Here is a 21,666-nt window from a genome sequence, read left to right on the forward strand (position 1 = left end):
CTTACATTGGTGAAATGTCTACTTTATCAATCATGTTCCCCAACTGACACTAGACCCTTTCATTTGTAATCACTTTAAAGCTCAGTTATGACTACAAGACCATAAACTAGAGAATACAAGATCTATAGCTAGGTTATTTGTTTCTTTGTCCGAAAGTCTGGGCTTCTTCTAGCTTAAGGCCCTGAAATATCAGAAGCAAGCAGCATTTTTGTTGTTCAGTTGCTAAGTTGTGCCTGACTTTTTGCAACCCCATGGACTCCAGCACATCAGGTTTCCCTGCGCTTCACTATCTCCTGGAGATTGCTCAAATTAATGTACATGAGATGATAACTGCCCACTTCTCCTCTTACCCTCAATCTTTCCCAGCACTAGGGTCTTTTCCATTGAGTCAACTCTTCGCATTAGGTGGCCCAAGTATTGGAGCTTCAGCTTCACTAACAGTCCTTTCAGTGAATATTCAAGGTTGATTTCCTTTAGGATTGATTGGTGTGATCTTGCAGTCCAAGGGACTCTCAAGAGTTTTCTCTAGCACCACAACTCGAAAGCATCAATTCTTGGTGCTCAGCTTTCTTTTCAGTCCAACTCTCACATCCGTACATGACTACTGGGAAAACCATAGTTTTGACTACATGAACCTTTGTTGGCGAAGTGATGTCTCTGCTTTTTAATATGCTGTCTAGGTTTGTCATTGGAGAAGGCAATGGCACCCCACTCCAGTACTCTTGCCTGGAAAATCCCATGGATGGAGGAGCCTGGTGGGCTGCAGTCCATGGGGTCACTAAGAGTCAGACACGACTGAGTGAATTCACTTTCACTTTTCACTTTCAGGCATTGGAGAAGGAAATGGCAACCCACTCCAGTGTTCTTGCCTGGAGAATCCCAGGGACGGGGGAGCCTGGTGGGCTGCCGTCTATGGGGTCTCACAGAGTCGGACACAACTGAAGTGTCTTAGCAGCAGCAGTAGCAGCAGCAGGTTTGTCATAAGCTTTTCTTCCAAGGAGTAAGCAGCGTCTTTTAATTTCAAGACTGCAGTCACCATCTGCAGTGATTTATTTTGGCAAGTAGAAGCTTCAAACTGAATGGTTTATCTGTGTTAGTAGTCCTGATCACACCTTTTGTAATGCAGTGAGTGAATGAATAAATGGAACATATTGGGAAGTGAAGAAAACTAAAGATAACAGAAAATGATTTGTCAAAGAAGCTGACATAAAATAAGTAGATTTTAATATTCAGGGAAAGATTTTTAGGGACCAATAACTTAAGTATCCCAATTTTCTAGCAGTAGACTTACTTTTAATAAGCAAAACAAATCACTTGTGACTTCTAAGAGGGAATTATTAATTCTTTACTTAGCTTCATGATGCACTAACCCATATGAAAAGTTAAGTACAAGAGGCCACATAAATTATTATGAGCTGAACTTCCACTTAAGGTATTGATATATCCAGTAAAGATACTGAAATTCACACTCATTATACCCTCAACTTCACATGAAGACATTGTTAAAAAAAAAGGAACAGTAAAGAAGCTTAACAAACTATCAGGAAAAATAGACAGTGAAGCAACAATGCCTCCATTTAACATTCACCTATTATCTTAATGAATAATCTATTTTTCCTATAAGTCACTACATAAAAACTTGTCCCTCTGTTTTTTCCCATATATCAGGCAAAGGAGAAATGAATAATGTATTGGATATCTAAGAATATAAGGAATCATTATCATAGATACTAATTAATGACTTAATAAACACAATGTTACATTTAAAAAAATAAAACTCAGTTATGGTCGTCATAAAATGACAATTCAGAGAGATCTGTTTCAGTAAATAATGCAGCACATATTTCTTCTTGAAGAGTTAAAAAATATATAATAGATTCAGTATTTATTAACGCTTAGCATATATTGATTATGTACTTATGTCAGGAACAAGCAAAGCTCATTTGGACTCTCTATTATTGCCATATGTTACCTTGTCGCTGGGAGTTATTCCTCTTAAGATTTAAGATCTCTTTATATTGGTTTCCTGATGCTTCCCTGGTGGCTCAGAGGGTAAAGCGTCTGCCTGCAATGCAGGAAACCTGGGTTCGATCCCTGGGTCAGGAATATCCCCTGGAGAAGGAAATGGCAACCCACTCCAGTACACTTGCCTGGAAAATCCCATGGACAGAGAAGCCTGGTAGACTACAGTCCATGAGATCACAAAGAGTTGGACATGACTGAGCGACATCACTTTCACTTTATATTGGTTTATCTATTGTTAAGAAGAGATACATTTCAAGGAAAGTTTTGGAGCTAAGCAATGTTGTCATTTGAGGCTTTTAGTTTTTTCTGGGGGGCAACACCAATGGAATCTGGAGTACTTGTTTCCTGTTTCCACAGACTATGCTTTTTCCACAGTTGCAATCATTTGACCCTTGACCAGAGCTAAATTCTGTTTCAGCTTCTGGAATCGACTTTTATCAGGGATAATTTCGACCCGTCTTTGGTTGATTTAGCACCCTCAATCTAACTGAGAGTGGTTCTGACTGGTGCGATATGTCTAATCATTGATGTTCTGCTTCCTTGCTCACCTGTTAATTGCAGGATTCTATTATAGAGAAATAGAATTTGAATTCTATTTCAAATTCTGGGTTTTGAATTTCCTGGGTTTGAATTTCCACTTCACCGCTATCCTTGCCTTATGGCCCTGGGGAAGTTATTTGACTTCTCTGAAACTCACATTATCTCTCAAATGTTGTTAGAGATAGACCTTTATTCATTAAGATAATAGGTCTATCTTCTGCTACAGAGGTATTAGATTAATGCCTAGCTTTTGCCTGGCAAACAGAATGCAGTTCCCTGGTTTTTTCCCTTTCTCCCGAGTTCCTGACTTCATAGACTCCTCATTACACAAATTCTTACTGACTGAATTACTTCTTTGCTTTAGATTCTTCAGGGACTAGAGTTCTATGATCTGCTGTTGGATCACTTTATGATGGTCATAGTCTGCCCACATGATCATGTATGTGTATATTTAATTTATTGAAATATAATTGATTTACAATGTTGACTTAGCTTCTACTGTACAGCAAAGTGAATCAGTTATACATATACATATATCTACTCTTTTTTTTTACGATTCCTTCTCCATAAAGGTCATTGCAGAGTATTGACCAGAGTTCCTTGTGCTATACAGCAGGTCCTTATTAGTTATCTATTTTACATATAGTAGTGTGTATATGTCAATCCCAGTCTCTCAATTTATCCCTAACCCTCTTTTGCCCTTGGTAAGCTTAAGTTATTTTTTTAACATCTGTGACTCTATTTGTATTTTTTTTTATTTTTAATTTAAATATTAAAAATTTGTTTACAAAGTTGTGTTGGTTTCTGCCATCATGCCTGCTAAGTTGTTTCAGTTGTGTCGGGCTCTTTGAGACCCTATGGACGGTAGTCCATCAGGCTTCTCTGTCCATGGGATTCTCCAGGTGAGAATACTGGAGTGGGTTACTATGCCCTCCTCCAGAGGATCTTCCCTACCAACGGATCGAACCTGCCTCTTACGTCTCCTGCATTGGCAGACAGGCTCTTTAACCACTAGCACCACCTGGGAAGCTGGGTTTCTGCCCTACAACAATGCAAATCAGCCATAATTATATACACCTAGCCCACCTTCCCTAGCCTCCCTCCCCTTCTTACATCCCATCCCTCCACATCGTCACAGAGTACTAGACTGGGCTCCCTGTGCTACACAGCAACTTCTCACAAGCTCTCCATCTTACACTTGACAGTATATATATGTTGATGCTATTTTCTCCATTGGTCCCACTCTCTCCCTCCCCCACTGTGTCCATAAGTCTGTTCTCTACATCTGCATCTCCATTCCTTCCTTGTAAATAGGTCCATCAATACTATTTTTTTAGATTTCATATATATGCTTTAATATTCTGTATTTGTTTTTCTTTTTCTGACTTACTTCACTCTGTATAACAGGCTCTAGGTTCTTCCACCTCACTAGAACTGATTCAAATTCATTCTTTTTATGGCTGAGTATATATGTATATAATTCCATATATATGTACTACATCTTCTTTATCCATTCATCTCTCAAGAGACATCTAGGTTGCTTGCATGTCCTGGCTATTTTAAATAGTGCTGCTATGAACATTGGGGCACATATGTCTTTTTTGATTTGGTTTTCTCAGGGTATATATGCCCAGTAGTGGTGTTGCTGGGTCATATGGTAGATTATTCCTAGTTTTTTTAAGGAATCTTCATACTGTTCTCCAAATGGCTGTATCACTTTACATTCCCACCAATAGTGTAGGAAGGTTCCTTTTTCTCTACATCTTCTTTAGCATTTATTCTTTGTAGATTTTTTTTGATGATGGTAATTCCATACAGTCCTATATATTAACTGATTTTAGGGTCCCAGTTACCATGACTCATCCATCTACCCAGACAACTGATTGCATCTTACTGAGTTGCCTCAATGATTATCATATGCCTGGGTCACTACTTATTGCCTGACATCATGTCTTACGATAACTTTGGACTCTCTGATTGTTTGGGCCTCCCCAATCCTTGCCCCACAAAAGTTATGGTTAATTCTGCCTCATTTATAGTTTTGATTTGGCTCATTGTATGATATAATAAATGGTCCTAAAAGTAATTTATTTTCTAAATAGGAATAAAAGAAATTGCCTACTTAAAGAAAAATGTAAACTTGTAATAATAGAAAGACACAATATGCATTATAAAATAAAATATTTTGGGGGAGAGAATGTTGATAACTTTAGCACTTGCAATTTATCCACAGAATCAATTCCAGTACTTGTCAAAATTCATTGCTTTTTTAAGTGCATGCTGTAAACATGTTAGAATTTTAACAGATTGTCATATCCTAATGTGATCCAACAGAAGCAAAGGTAAAAAAATCACAATCAGTGGAAGGAGACTGAGGGTAAAAGGCTACCTATATAAATGAGCATCTTTCTCTTTCCATGTCAGTTCTAACAGCTAACGGTGTACTTGCTTAGCTAAAGTTCTGTCTTATTTGTAAAACATTATTAGCCAATAACAAATGACTGGGTTTATATTTCATTCCTATAGTTTGAATTTGCTTGTCATTGGCATTTAAACCAAAATTCACTATTAATACTTTCATATATTATTACCTTTCAGCCAACATATTTATATAATATATTTTAAAATTAGAATATTAATTAAAGAATAGCTGATGAATGTTATTCATTCCAGGTTCTAGGGGTAATAGATCAATATTTATATCTGAATCTATATCTACATAAGCATTCTTTATCTAGTTCTATGTTTGTATTCAGTAAAACTAGAAAATGAATTTAATTACTCAATAGACAATGGGGAATACATTTATTGTTCAATAATACTAGAGGATCACCTGGAATTTTCCCATTTTTCTTTACCATTTTGAAGTTTAGATTTGGAAAGCATTTTAAATGATCTAAATAAATATCTGTCTATTCTTAAATTACATTAAGTTGTATTACAATGCTCTGAATTACCTACTGCACTTTCCCTGTCCCTGAAAACCAGGAAATGGCCTTGGCCTTGTATTCACAACAAATGGAATCAAATGTCTGCATGTTGATGACTGGGAAACAATGAAACAAAGATAATCAATCAGATTAACTCTTAGTGACTAAAAAATTCTAATTGTTAATCAGTGAAAAACAGCCCAAGAGGACAAACCTACACTATAAGCCACAAGATGAGAAATAGACAATACCATTTATCATCTCATTCTTCCATGAAGAAAGACTTTACCATAGTGTTTTCCTAGACAACAATTTACAGTCCTTCAGAAAGACAGACTATAGAACCAAAGACAATCTCAAAAAGTGTTTTAAAACTAAATATTTCCCTCCTCTTAATGCAGCTTGGGTATTGGAAGGTCTTGGAAAAAACTTGATTTTGAGAAGGAGAAAGCATGAAATTATAAATTGTCCAGCTAAAAGGAGTGGACTTTCCTTAATGATTCAAAAAGATAACTGCCAATACAGAGGAAAATGTTACTAGACTGTGAACCCTTTGAAAAGTTGGCAGGGTAGTATAGCTGAAAATATCCCAGTGCCAATTACTCAGTACGAGTTTGCACTTAATTAGGTCAAGCAAACATCCCTCTTTTTTTGTCCCCCTGTCCAAGTTAACTCACAACTTTCAATCTCCAGGGTGCAGTTTTGTTCATCCAGAGGATATCTTCGTAGATCCATCATGCACGCAGCTGTGGTTGTGATCCTGTCAGGGTGAGAGAGAGAAAAGAACATTGTAAAGATGGTGACTCTCATTTCCAGGCTTTCTAGCCCTGAATCATGCCTACTAGATGGCATCAAAGCTTTGCGATTCAAAATATTAAAGACAGGCAATGATACTTTCTAAATTTGTTCCACTCTCTCTCCCCATTCTGTATCCAAAACTCCATTCTCTAAATCTGCATCTCCATTCATTCCCTGGGATAGGTTCATCAGTACCATTTTTCTAGATTTCATATGTATTTTCCACACAAGAATACTGGAGTGGGATGCCATTGCCTTCTCCAATATATGCTAGTAGAAGTTTGTATATAACACAGGGAGCCCAGCCTGGTGCTTTATCACAACCTAGAGGGGTAGGATGAGGATGGGATGGGAGGGAGGCTCAAGAGGCAGGAGATATATAGTTATGACTGATTTGTGTTGTTGAATGGCAGAAACCAACACAACATTGTAAAGCAATTATCCTCCAATTAAAAAATTAAAAAAAGAAACATACTAAAATGATCTAAAATAATAAAAGTAAATAAAAGATAAAAATTGAAGACAGGCAGATTGAATTTGAGTCTTTCTTTACTGCTCACTAGCCATGTGAGGTTGGGCTAGTTAATATATCTCCAGGAGCCTCAGACCACCCATCAATCAAAACACCTACTGCATAGAATGGCTGTGAAGATTAAAAGAGATAATGGGTATGAAGCTGTTAACCCAGTGCTTCATACTTAGTAAGTGCCCCGTGAAGGATGGCCGTTATTATCGCTATAAATTATCCCACAGCCCTTCCTATATTCACTAGCATCCTAGCAATGTCTTTGTCAATATCTGCCACAAGGCTGGCTTTACAAGGAGGAGAATATCTATCTACGTTATGCATCAAAGCCTACCTCCCTCTCCTGCTACAGCCTAATGATAAAACAGCAAAAGCAACAAAAACAACAAAATTTGTCCTTCATGACTTTTAATGCCTTGCACTCCCCACTATTAGAGAGAGTTGTTAGATTCATCTCTGAGTCCCTGGCCCATAGCATATAGCCAGTAAAGAAATACTATCCTAGTGCTTACACCCTATCTACCAACTACAGTTTGGCTTATGTATTTATGCAAACCCAAGGACCCTGACTCTAGATATCCTACCTGGCTTCCATGATCCCTCCATGTTCTCATTGTTGGGGGCCAGAGTGAGGCACTCCGCCCATGGCAAAGGTCATGAGGAAGGAGGCTCGACATACGCAAAGGTGGGATCGAGCCTCAGGAGTCCCCCTGGAAATCCTCGAGCATCTACCCCCATGACCAGAGCCTGCCTACTTTACTACTTTGTGCTCTCACCTACACCTCTGACTTTACGGGGGGGCTGTCCCCCACCACCTCATTCGGAGAAGGAGTTAACTTAGAGCTCCAGTTAATAATAATTCCTGGGTGTGATAGGAATGTTTCAACCTACAAACTCCTCTGAAGGTTCTCTAGCCTGCCTGACAGGCTTGTCCGGCCACATGTGATTGCTCACAGCCTCCCAACTGTGAGAGGCACGAGATGCTTTAAACCTTCTAAAAACAGGTTCCTTAGAAAAGTTAGAAAACCATAAGTATAATGGGCTGATTAGAAATTGTATTGGTGAAGGGTTTTTCATTTGTTGAGCCAATGCTTGTTGCTAAGTTTCCATATCCCCTGCCCTTATACACATTAATGAATATATAGAAGAAATAAGTATTAACCTTTGATATTAATCACGTTAGACCTTAGGCTAAGTACATTCTTTCCTTAATTAAAACCCACTACACCCTCACCCTATAGGAATGTAACTTTATTTGGGTGGCGTCTGTTTTAAGAATAATCACCCCTGGAGAAATAAGTGTCCTGGTTGACTGACCGCTGTCACAAGGAGAGGGTCATAAATTGTCAGCAGGCCCCCTGGCCAGAAGATGATGTAACACCCCTAAGACCTCTGTATACATTTGTATGAAGCACCTGACTTTGATAAAAGTCAGGACTGCTGACCCCACGTGACTTTTGCATAACATCTCAGTGTATAAAAGTAGACCATGGAAAATAAAGAATTGGGATCAGTTTCACAAAATACTGGTCTCCCCATGTCTCTCTCTCTCTCTCTCTCTGGTTGAGTCTCCATCTGGAGCGCGGAACCCACCAAGCTTACTAATTTTGCCTGGGCTTCTAAGATCCGACCGGGGAGGCCTCAGTGTCTCCTCTCCTTCGGGAGAACGGAAGGACGCCTGCGGCCTACGTAAGTGGTGCAAGCTTCTTGTCTTGAAGTTTTATTGGTCCCCCGCGTAAACCAAGCTACTCAGCCTCTTTTCTCCACTGAATTTTCCTACTGAGCTATCCTCATTCTATTACTCTTTATATCTTTGATGAATAAATAATTAAATAGGTCGCTGACGCCGTCCCTGCTTCGAATACCCTGGATCAGCTGGGGCTGGACCCCGGCATCTCATGGCTGGGCTGGTTTCGCGGACTGTGCTGAGTGTTTGAGAGGAACTTAAATCTTACAGCTAGTCCACTCACACAAACATTTGATATCACTTTGGGATTGACAAAATACTTTTCTTAAAAAAGTGAATTACCTTGTCCTCTTTCACAAAATAAGGTGTAATAATGATTTTTTAAAAATTAAAAATTCGAACTTAATAATAAGCTTCCTTTGTACCTTAAGGCCCAGGAGCTACAGCATTGGAAAATTCCCAAATATAAATAGAAGTCCAGCTATATCTTCTTATGGGGGAACTTCTTTGTTAGAAGAGTACTGCACACCCTGTTCTGAACCTAGCATGTTTACATTGATGACGCATCTTGGATTTGGTTCTATATTAGCAAATAATAAGCCCTCTATAAAAAATTTACTACAATGTATTGAGTTGTATGGAAATACCATCACTTATTTTCCTCATCACCCTCTAGTGGGTATATATGTTGTTTAATATCATTTACTTTTATAAATAAAGATGCTTTGAATATACTGGTATACTCTGTGATACTTGAGTATGTTGACTGGCTATTTCTAGAAAGGGAATTGTAGAAAAGGGAATTCTAGAAAAAAAGGTATATGCATTTAAAATTTTGCAACATTACTGCTCATCAACAGTGTATGTAAATTTGACAAAGTTCTTCTCATACCTATGTTTTGTGAAGCTGTCAAGGCAAGTTATTGTTTTGGTGATTTGTGTTAAACTAATAGGCACCTTCTTCCTAAAAACAGTATTAGGCATAAACCTTAGACCGTCCTAATTTTTCTTTGTGTTTCTTTGTGAAAGTTAAAAGTGAAGATTCTCTTTTTAAGCCTCTCTTAGATAAGATGTTGGTCAGTTAATCAGATTTATTTGAGCATTGCTGCTAAGTGTGCTAAGTCGCTTCAGTCGTGTCCGACTCTGTGCGACCCCAGAGACGGCAGCCCACCAGGCTCCCCTGTCCCTGGGATTCTCCAGGCAAGAACACTGGAGTGGGTTGCCATTTCCTTCTCCAATGCATGAAAGTGAAAAGTGAAAGGGAAGTCGCTCAGTCGTGTCCAACTCTTAGCGACCCCATGGACTGCAGCCTACCAGGCTCCTCCATCCATGGGATTTTCCAGGCAAGAGTACTGCAGTGGGGTGCCATTTGAGTAGTAGGCAAGAATAAAAGGAATTTTAAAGTTTAATTTAAAGAATTTCAAATGTTTTATAAAAGTTTAAAGATTGGATGTATTCTAGAATTAGCACATAAAAGGGTTTTACTAGATTACTTTTTGCTTTCTGCTCCCATAATCTTGTGACTTGATTGATTTTTCTCATTTCACAATATATCATGAATAGCTTTCATTGTCTGAAAGTACAATTCCATCACATTCTTTTTTTGGTCTTCGTAGTGAAGGCTTCCCTAGTGGCTCAGATGGTAGAGAATCTGGCTGCAATGCAGACGACCGGGCTTTGATCCCTGGGGCAGGAAGATCCCCTGGAGGAGGAAATGGCAACCCACTCCAGTATTCTTGCTTGGAGAATTCCGTGGACAGAGGAGCCTAGGGGATAGTATATGGGGTTGCAGAGAGTTGGACACAACTGAAAAACTAACACTAAGGGTTTCAAATATCCCCAATAAGACAGCACAATAAATATTTAAAAGCACTTAAAAACATCCTCTCTCTACCATATTCTTTGTTTAACTGCTGCTTATGAATAAAAAGGATTGTGAAAATGCGAATGTTTTCTAGGAATTACTAAAGTGAGGCCATCCTTATGATCCTATGACTTAGCCAGTTATTTTCAACCAGGAATTGTTTTTACCAACAGGGGACATTTGACAACATCTGGAGGCAGCTCTGATTATCAGGCTTGGGGTGGAGGGTTGACACTGGTGTCTAGTGGGGGTACGACCAGGGATGCAGCTAAATATCCTACAGCGCGCAGAACCTCCCCAATTCACAATGATCTGTTCCAACACGTCAGTAGTGCCACAGTGGAAAAACCCTGCTACAATGGTGCTTTCAAACATTTTTCCTCTAAGGAGACTTTTAACAAAATGGAAACTTACAGAGAACCTCAATAGATAAAATACAAATGAAATAAGTGAAAGCCATATGTTGTTAATGCAGATTTCTTATACAAGTTCAAATGTTGACATCTATCTTAATGTGAGCACACATGAAAGCAGGAATTATGATGAGAATTATGGTCTTCAATCTTCCTCAGTGCCAGTTATTTTTGTTTTGTATTTTATTTGTGTGGTATCGAGAAAATCCTCACAAATATAGAAACACTTGCCTCTAAAATCTTACATGACCAGTCATGGGCTACCCTGCATTCGGAGAAAAAATATCCATTTGCTTTGTAATCACCTCTATAATCAATGACACTTTTGCAGATGTTTTAGATACATTCATAGGTGGTTGATCTCTAATAGATATTTAGAAACTGATTCAAAGGATAGAGAGGGTGGGATGAACTGAGAAAGTAGCATTGACATGTGTCCACTATCATGTGTAAAACAGGTAGCTATTGGAGAAGGCAATGGCACCCCACTCCAGTACTCTTGCCTGGAAAATCCCATGGATGGAGGAGCCTGGTAGGCTGTAGTCCATGGGGTCGCTAAGAGTCGGACACGACTGAGTGACTTCCCTTTCACTTTTCACTTTCATGCATTGGAGAAGGAAATGGCAACCCACTCCAGTGTTCTTGCCTGGAGAATCCCAGGGACGGGGGAGTCTGGTGGGCTGCCGTCTCTGGGGTCGCACAGAGTTGGACACGACTGAAGCGACTTAGCAGAGCAGAGTGCAAAGCTACTGTGTATCACAAGGAGCCCAGCCCAGTGCTCTGTGATGATGGTCTAGCGGGTGGGGTGGGAGGAAGGGAAGGAAGGCTCAAGGGGGAGGGTGTGTATATATATATATATATATATATATATATAGTTTGTGTATGCAGAAACCAGCACAATATTGTAAAGAAATTTTCCTCCAACTAAAAAAAAAATGGAAACTGTACTTGGTGTTCCATGCTCCGTGTAAACTCACCTGGCAGCACAAGTTGATATTATGATGGCCTTGAATGCATTAAAATGTGGCATAGGACCCATTACCGTGTACATGCTTATAGTTTAAAATAAATATAATATTTAAAGAAAATTAAGATATGTGTGGAACAAAGCAACTTTTGGGATACTTAAGAACTCTACATGAACCCCCTTGTCAGCTTTTCTAACTTAATTGACATCATTTTTCTACATGTCATATGGTTAGTTTACCACATCATACCAACATCAGGACATGCTGAACCACTGATTCACACATTGTAAGGCTGTGGAGGTTTTACAAAGCAATTTGAAAAGCCAACAAAGCATTGTCGATAAAATGATTAACATGTCTCATGCTTCTGGGTACTACAGTTGTGAGTGATTAAAAAAAGACAAAAAATGGATTTTGGAAAGCATAATGGAATTGACTATTGCTATCTGTTATGATCAATCCATTCAGCAATCAATAAATATGAGAATTTTTTTGGTATCACATAGGAAATCTGCATACCACACCAGAACTCTGCCTATAACCTGATGAGTTTTCAACTGTGATTGCTTGGGCGAGTTCATTTCTCCTGCCCCAAATCCCATTAAGATACCAAAGAGAACTGAGTCGTTACAATTCAGAAAGAGGCGATCAAGGCAACTTCCAGAACTCGAGCTGTGCGAAATTCCTGACTTCCTCTACAGAGCACTGACATTAGTGAAACAACATCCTTCTTCGAATCTAGATGTTCCAAATTTTGAATTTGCAAGAGGATTTCACTGGCTCAACTTGGATTATGTGCCAACATGCCTCAAATTATTGTTAAGGACAGGAAAGAAAGCTAGGCACAAATATCGTCACCAGGGACCAGAAAGGGTCTCTCATCTAAGAAGAGAGGAATTACTAAAACTCAGACAGGGACCCCTATACAAGCAGGTACTCATAAATTCATGTTGTGACCCATAGAAATTTATGCAACAGAATGTCAGTCTCTGCTAATTTAAGAGTTTGGTATCTCTAGATTTTGTAATACATATGGCTAAGTGAATTGACTATCCTGAGCTCTTTGTGAGAAAAATTACTCAGCAAGAATTCTCAGAAGCATCAACAAAACGATGTCATTTTGTTGGGCAGAGTGCTGTTTGGCTCTTGTCTTCTGGGTGTGAGGCAACAATGAACATCGTGAAAAATGACTGTTCTCTATGTTTCGATTTGTTTGCAATTGCTCAGCAGTGGTTAAGTCACCTCTACAACTACTTAACACATCCTCATGGAAATGTTCCCAACATTGTGGCTGAAGCAATCTTCTATGGAGTTTAAGGTGCCAAAGATCACAAAACTGGATAGGTTGAGGGTTTCGAAATTGAAGCATTTTTGAATTTTTTTTTAAATATTCACACTCAATCATTCATCGGAGAAGGCAGTGGCACCCCACTCCAGTACTCTTGCCTGGAAAATCCCATGGATGGAGGAGCCTGGTGGCTGCCGTCTATGGGGCCACACAGAGTCGGACACGACTGAAGTGACTTAGCAGCAGCAGCAGCAGCAGCAATCATTCATTCTCAGTGTGTGAAGATATGACTATTGGCTATCGGCAAATGAAATTACAATAGGGTAGAACTAGCAAAAGGCAAAAGTATCAAATGATTGTTTTTCTGAACTCAGACTGTCCAGAGATACAGATTCATGATGGCATAACATTCATCTGTCTTCTTTCAAAGACATTTAGAATGATTTACATTATAATCCAATTTATTGACATTTTGAAGGTTAGGTCAGAACACTATAATAGGCTGTTAGTTAGAAACTATGGCCCCATGATACTTTGGAATGAAGGGAAATCATGCTGCTATAGTATTTATGTATTAATTTGTGTGCTGCATGGTCATTTACCCCAAGAATCACTGTAATCAAAATTCATGTATATTTGATGTCCAAGAGCAGCATGACTCTCATTGCTGATAAGACATCCAGGAAGTCCTGGTCCTTAAGTAGCTTAAAACCTAGCTACACACACACACACACACACACACAAACACGCACACACAAGCATGTATACATATATACATATGGAGTGTGCATTTTTGCAAGTAAGAATGGAGACTTAAGTAAATGAATGAATTATGTTGAGATTTTCTATAATCATCAATCTTATAGGGAGGAGCTCCAGGTTTTAAACATGATCTCTGTAGAGCATAACTGTACAACTTAACATAATCTATATAAAAGGAGGCTTCCCAGGTGGCACTAGTGGTAAAAAACCCACCTGCCAGTGCAGGAGATGCTGGAGACTCAGGTTCAGTCCCTGGGTTGGGAAGATCCCCTGGAGGAGGGCATAGCAACCTACTCCAGTATTCTTGTCTGGAGAATCCCATGGACAGAGGAGCCTGGACGGCTGTAGTCCACAGGGTCGCAAAGAGTCAGACATGACTGAAGTGACTTAACATGCACATATAAAATGAATATGAAAAAGTAGAGAGGAAAAAAGCCTGAAAATTCTATTCCCTAATTATACTCCTAAGATTGTTGAGAATGATAGTGAGTAGCAGTGTAAGATTGATATCAGTATCCCTCTGTAAGTTTGTTTGGAGAATGTCCCATGGCTGCCTCTGGCCTCTAGGCTATACCCTTAGTCCATGTTAGATTCATCACCCAAAGAAACCAATGAAAGATGATGGATGGGTTAGCCTAAGTCATGACCAATGTGTGCATAGATTTTTTCCTGTAGCTAACACTGAGTGGTGAAAAGAATATGTATTATCTTCATCAGTTCAGTTCAGTTCAGTTTCTCAGTCATGTCCGACTCTGCGACCCCATGAATCGCAGCAAGCCAGGCCTCCCTGTCCATCACCAACTCCCGGAGTTCACTGAGACTCACGTCCATCGAGTCAGTGATGCCATCCAGCCATCTCATCCACTGTCGTCCCCTTTTCCTCCTGCCCCCAATCCCTCCCAGCATCAGAATCTTTTCCAATGAGTCAACTCTTCACATGAGGTGGCCAAAGTACTGGAGTTTCAGCTTCAGCATCAGTCCTTCCAAAGAAATCCCAGGGCTGATCTCCTTTAGAATGGACTGGTTGGATCTCCTTGCAGTCCAAGGGACTCTCAAGAGTCTTCTCCAACACCACAGTTCAAAAGCATCAATTCTTCAGTGCTCAGCTTTTTTCACAGTCCAACTCTCACATCCATACATGACCACAGGAAAAACCATAGCCTTGACTAGACGGACCTTTGTTGGCAAAGTAATGTCTCTGCTTTTGAATATGCTATCTAGGTTGGTCATAACTTTCCTTCCAAGGAGCAAGTGTCTTAATTTCACGGCTGCAGTCACCATCTGCATAACTGGCACCAAATTTTGCTTTTGGTAAGATATTATGTTTAGGAAAATACCTTGGTGCTTAAAGGTGAAATCTTGAGAAAAAAAGACATGAATGACAAAGAAACAAAAGGAGGTAAACTGCTGTGAGATTTATGAGGAATTTAGGTGTGGAAAAGCAAAATGATGGAGTAGCAAAGCATTTTGTAGGACAGTATTCAACTTTAAGATTTTTACATTGCTATTATAATAAAATTTTTCTCTATTTACCTAAATAAAGCTTTCCCCCAATACCTCCCAGCCAAGTAAAGTCTTATGTAAATGTTTTATTTTCATTCTTATAAAATGACTTAATTCCATATCTTGATAACATTCATGAAACAGTATTCTATAAATTAAATCAATTCAGCCAAACTGGAACTTCAAAGCCAGAGATGGTCAAATCAGGAAGCCCTTTGGGAAGCCTCGGCAACCCTGCAGAAGGTGTTGGACTCCCACAAGTAATGGGTTGTGTGTTTAAACTACCTTTATTTAGATTTTAAGAGGCAGAGTGATCTTAGAAAATACTATGTTAGAATCCTCCACAACAGGACTGTGCTAAGCACCATACTTACTGTATTCGTTACCTATTGCTCTTGCAACGTTACTGTAAATTTAGTAGCTTAAAACAGCACAGATATATGCTTCTACATTTTAGAGATCTGAAGTTCTAAAATCAAGGTTTCAGTAGGGCTGTGTTCCTTCCAGAGGCTCTCCAGGAGAATCCATTTTCTTGCCTTTGCCAGCTTCTAGAGGCTGCTTTGCATCCTTGGCTCAAGTCCCCTTCCTCGATCTTCCTCCATCATTTCAATGTCTGCTTTTGTCCTCACATCTCCTTCCCCACTGACTCTCCTGCCTTCCTTGTATAAGAACTCTTGTGATTACGTTGGGCTCACTCCAGATAATCCAAGATAATCTGTTTCAAAATCCTTATATTAATCCTATCTGCAAAATCCCTGTTGAAATCTAAGGAAACATATTTACAGGTCCTGAGAATTAGGACATAGACCTCTTTAGAGTGCTGTTATTCTGACTACCATATAAGCATTGTTTTAATTTATTATTTATGAAAGCCAAATTATGTTGGTGCCATTTTATGCCAGTTTCAAAGATAAGGAAACTGATATCTGATGAGGTTAGAAAATGTTTCCAAGTTGACACAGTCTGTAAAGGAGATTCAAATTCAGATACTCTAGACTCAGGAGCTAAATTTTATAATATTTCCAGTTATTATATTCAGGCCAGATAAATCTAGGCAGAGAACAATTGGTTCAGTAAAATTTCTCCCATAAGCGGTAAAACATAAAAAACAACTAAGAGTTGACCTTCCTATATATTTTTAGTATTCACTTAGTTATCACTAATTTAGGGCATCTTTTAGCCACTCAATAATGGGTATAAAAATGATAGAAGACTTAGTAGGAATCAGGCAATACTGTAAGCATGGAAGTTACAGCAGTTAAAAATATCCAGCTGCACCTTTCTGCTGTCACGATTTTTTGTTGTTGTTTTTCAATACTGTCAGGTAGCAGAAGATAGAAGGCAGAGCCTTTGTCTATTGATTTAATGAAATAGCTGGGGAGAACATGCTTATGTCTCAACTGGGACTACTAGCTCTGCCATTTTTCTAGAAATACAAATATATCACCTTAGACAAATGTATACATTATCACAAAAGCATGAAAATCACTCAGGAAGGAGATGGTTCAATCCTACTCTTATTTGATTGGTGTGTTTAGTTAGCTTTTGGATGCCTTAAGTTTGTTGTATTCCACAAACAGAGGTATTATGTAAGTGAATATAGAATGGAACAGGCAAGAAGAAGAGGGTTATCACATGAATAGTCAAATTCAATGCTTGGTACATAATAACCTCTCAGTTAACTCTAACCAGGCTCCTCTGTCTGTGGAATTCTCCAGGCAAGAATACTGGAGTGAGTAGCCATTCCATTCTCCAGGGACTCTTCCTGACCCAGGGATCAAACTTGAGTCTTGTGCATTGCAGGCAGATTGTTTACCATCTGAGCCACTAGGGAAGCCCCATTATTATTTTTAAACTGTATGCTTCTAAATACATACATACATACTTATAAGAGATTCATTGGAAGGACTAATGCTGAAGCTATAGCTCCAGTACTTTGGACACCTGATGCAAAGAGATGACTTATTGGAAAAGACCCTGATGCTGTGAAAGATTGAAGGCAAAAGGAGAAGGGGATCAGCCGAGGATGAGATGGTTAGATAGCATCACCAACTCAATGGACAAGAATTTGAGCAAATTCCAGGAGATAGTGAAGGACAGGGGAGCCTGGTGTGCTGCAGTCCATGGTGTCTCTAAGAGTCAGACATGACTTAGTGACTGGACAACGGCAATAATATGTAAGATTACTAACACAAGTACATTGTAAGATTAATGCAGGGTCATAGTAAAATAAAAGACTTCAGGTGGCTCAGTGGTAAAGAATCGGCCTGTCAAGCAACAGATGTGGGTTCAATCCCTGGGTCAGGAAGATCTCTTGGAGAAGGAAATGGCCACCCACTCCAGTACTTTTGCCTGGGAAATCCCATGGACAGAGGAGCCTGATAGGCTATAATCCATGGTGTGGCAAAGAGTTGGACATGACTGAGTGATTAAACAACAATATAGTAAGGCATCTGAAAAACACAGAAAACTATACACAGAATAAAGATGACCCACAGTCTCATTGCCACAATCTGATTAGTAATTTCCTTTTTTCTAAGTATATTGTTTAATAAGTTGAACTTACACTGTATTTATCCTTTACATCTACTGCTGTTTAGTTAACCATTCCTCTCTTGGATGATGTCATTAGGTACTCTTTGGTGTTGCTTTGAAGGCTTCCCTGGTAGCGCAGACGGTAAAGAATCTGCCTGCAATGTGGGAGACACAGGTTCGATTCCTCGGTGGGGAAGATCCCCTGAAGAAAGAAATGGCAACCCACTCCAGTATTCTTGCCTAGGAAACCCCATGAAGAGAGGAGCCTGGCTGGCTACAGTTCAAAGGGTCAGACATGACTGAGCGACTAACACTTTACTTTACTCACACTGTGTCAACAGCATTCTTGTTGCTCCTCTTATATTTTTATTTTTTTGATTCTGCTTTCTTTTCTCCCTCTGTTTTGTACTCTTTGTGCTGAATGTTAATAACACTCTTCTCTGTGCAATCCCAAGCAGTCATTTTCAGGTAATTAGCTATATACCAAATGTTGTGTAAATGGGCTCATTTTTATTCATTTCTGTTGGGCCAGAGTGATTCATGAGCCACTCTGTGAATATGAAAAGCTATTCATAAATCAGAGCAGCCTGGGGCAGGGGAACAGCAATAACAGAAAGTACTCACAGGGCAATAGCAATTAATAGACCCTTGTCAAGGACCCAGTGATAATCTCAGTTATGTTTTACATAGATGTATTGCTGAATTCAAAATAGACTATTTCCCCCAAATTATATCACTATATTCACTTATCTGTGGAGTATAAAGGCATATGTTAAATTTCTACCATGCTTAATGTTTCCTAGTAACAGTCAGTTGAGATATGTGTTAGGTGGCAGAAAAAACCAGGTCACTTCTTCAAAATTATAACATCTTTATCGTCATTATCTTGATAATCAGTAATATCTGTAGTGGACAGACTATGAGCAATTAAAATAATAAGCCTTTAAATTGCAAGTGAAATGGACTTAGAAATTATAGTAAAAGTCAAATTCAAAGAAAAGGTTTACTTCTGATGGAATGCCATGATTTGGTAATCAATAAGTGCAGGATAGTTAAATAAGGACTCAGAATTACAAGATAAAGCAAATATATGGGTCTTCACAGCTATTCATTTTTTGGGCTTATTTGCAAAACTGCCCTGTTGTTCTGCCACATGACAATTTCTCTCAGAACAAAGAATTGACACATTTAGTGAAAGGTAATCAAAGTAATTTCCAAATATTATTGAAGGAGTGAAATAAGATTCAAGAGTGATAGAGCATTAAAATACTGCACTGTCTTAGGACAATGGCTTTTTGTAGAGGAACAAAACAGAACCCCACTTAAATACAAGTAAGGCAGTGGCATAAATTGTGTGAAATTTCCAGCTCCCCGTGAGACTAAGAGCAGGGCTTGTGAAATTGTTTTTTTTCCTCTTTAAACAAGTAAACATTAAAATATTTTGAAATCAGTAGGGAAATATTACTCCTAATATGACTACCAACAGCATTGTGGTATATATACTTTCATCGCCCCTTCCCAATGGCTGTGGGATTTTTGTATGCTTGTAACTAGGTTTAGAGTTCTCTCTTCTTCCCTTTGAATCTTAATATGTCAGGATTGCACATTTTTCAGTAGAAAACTACATCATCACGGACATTTAAGGGGCTTTCCTTTTCATCAGTTTGCAAATATCTTCTCCCATTCTGCTGGTTGTTTCCTTGTTTTGTTGATGGTTTCCTTTGCTGTGCAAAGCTTTTAAATTTGATTAGGTCGAACTTGTTTGTTTTTGCTTTCTTTTTTTACCTTGAGAGATTAATCTAAGAATATATTGCTATGATTTATGTCAGGGAATATTTTGCCTATGTTTTCTTCTAGGAGTTTAATGGTGTCATGTTTTATATTTAGGTCTTTAAACCATTTTGAGTTTATTTTTCTTATATGGTGTTAGGTAATTTTCTAACTTCATTGATTTACATGTCCCTGTCCAGCTTTCCCAGCACCACTTGTGGAAGAGACTGGCTTTTCTCCATTTTATGTTCTTGCATTCTTTTTGTAGATTAATTGACTGTAGATGTCTGGGTTTATTTCTGGGCTCTCTATTCTGTTTCATTGATCTGTATGGTATATACTAATACCACGCTGTTTTGATTACTATAGCTTTGTAATAATGTCTGAAGTCCAGAATGGTTATGCCTCCGGCTTTGTCCTTTTTATTCAAGATTGTTTTGACAGTTTGGGTCTTTCATGTTCTCTCTATATTAGGATTATTAGTTCTAATTTTGTGAAAAATGTCATGGGTATTTTGATAGGGATTATTTTAAATCTATTGATTGGTTTGGGTAGAGTGGACATTTTAACATTATTAATTCTTCCAATCCAAGAGCATGAAATGTCTTTCCATTTCTTTGAATCATCTTCAATTTCCTTTACCAGTGTTTTATAGTTTTCCATGTATATGTCTTTCACCTCCTTGGTCAGGTTTATTCCTAAATTGTTGAAACAGGATGAATCTTGGTATTTGAAAATGATATATAGTTCCATATATATATATATATATATATATATGTATCATTCCTTATAAATGATATATATATATAAATATATATACATTTCTCATCACAACTATATATTTGCTTGATAACTTATTCTTGTTTGCTTCTTGAATAGATGGTAAATACTGCAAGAGAAGTAACCTTACAATGAGCCACTTACCAGTGTCCAAACCAGTGTCTAGCATAGAATTAATGTGTAAATTAGTGATATTAATATGTAACTTAAGGAAGCAGTGAAGTCATTACTTCCCTAAAGAAGACAGAAAAAGAACAGTGTGCTGCCTTTATTAAAAAACTATGCCAGTGTTGCTTGGAATATAGATTTAAGATAAAGATACATTTCCTCCACTGAATTCAGTTTATTACTAGAGACTATCTTGAGTACATTTGGTAGAAAAACAACCACAGACTATTGTCAGTTAGGTAATTTCTAGGGTTATGAAGCTGCATGAAGCACACTTAAATTAAGGCAGGTGTAAGCAAATTGTATAATTCCGTGAATTACCTACATTTTAAGAATAGTCCCCTTTTAAATACAGAAAGTTTTAGTCACTAGAAATTCAATAAATGTAGATTTCTTCTTATCTTTCCTTTTCCATCACCACCCCACAAACTAAAAATTAACAAAACAAAACCCCTAAATACACTTTATTCAGGAAGCATACATGAGCATATATATAGATTGTTGAAGTTAAAATATATTCTCCTAAACAAAGGAAATGATCTATAGAGCTTTGCCTATGTTACATTAAACAAAGTAATTCCTATCACCATTACCCTCAAGAATAATGAAATTCATTATGACCATTTTCAGGTTTATGAAAAACCTGAGTGTTCCAATAAACTTTGGCAATTAGTTACTCTACAAAGGCTGCTTTGGTACCTTGACCATTTAAATGAATAAACAAATAGTACAGTCTTATTATCCCTATTATAAACTGTGTAAATTAGAACTGCATTTTAGTAGAGACCATTATCCTACTGAATAAACTAAAAATGCTACACCCAATAAATCTTGTATTTAAATTCTAATTATTTATTAAGAAAATATTGTGCAAAAAGCATATAAAACCTAATTTTGAATATTTCATATATACAATAACAGGTTTAGACAACATGATGTCTCATAGTAAACAATTCTTGAATTTTATATATTTTTAAACGTTTGAATGCAGTTTATTGGCTTACTATTTCTGAATGTTGTACTAATTAATTATCAATAACATAGTAAGTGGTGCATTTGAAAACATTCACAACTTTTAATATCACTTATGTAAATAGAAAATGAAAGTG

The 21,666-nt window shown here is 38.0% G+C and overlaps 1 protein-coding gene across 1 annotated transcript in view; it reads right to left on the reverse strand.

The window, feature by feature from the left end:
- Nucleotides 1-21,666, reverse strand: part of GABRB1 (gamma-aminobutyric acid type A receptor subunit beta1) — a 446,588-nt gene that overhangs the window by 110,495 nt on the left and 314,427 nt on the right. The window contains exon 5 of the mRNA XM_006069953.4: nt 6,173-6,255. Within this exon, the coding sequence (XP_006070015.3) occupies nt 6,173-6,255 (83 nt within the window). The remainder of the gene's footprint in view (nt 1-6,172; nt 6,256-21,666) is intronic.

Source organism: Bubalus bubalis, chromosome 7 (genome assembly GCF_019923935.1).
Source record: "Bubalus bubalis isolate 160015118507 breed Murrah chromosome 7, NDDB_SH_1, whole genome shotgun sequence".
Classification (NCBI taxonomy): domain Eukaryota; kingdom Metazoa; phylum Chordata; class Mammalia; order Artiodactyla; family Bovidae; genus Bubalus; species Bubalus bubalis.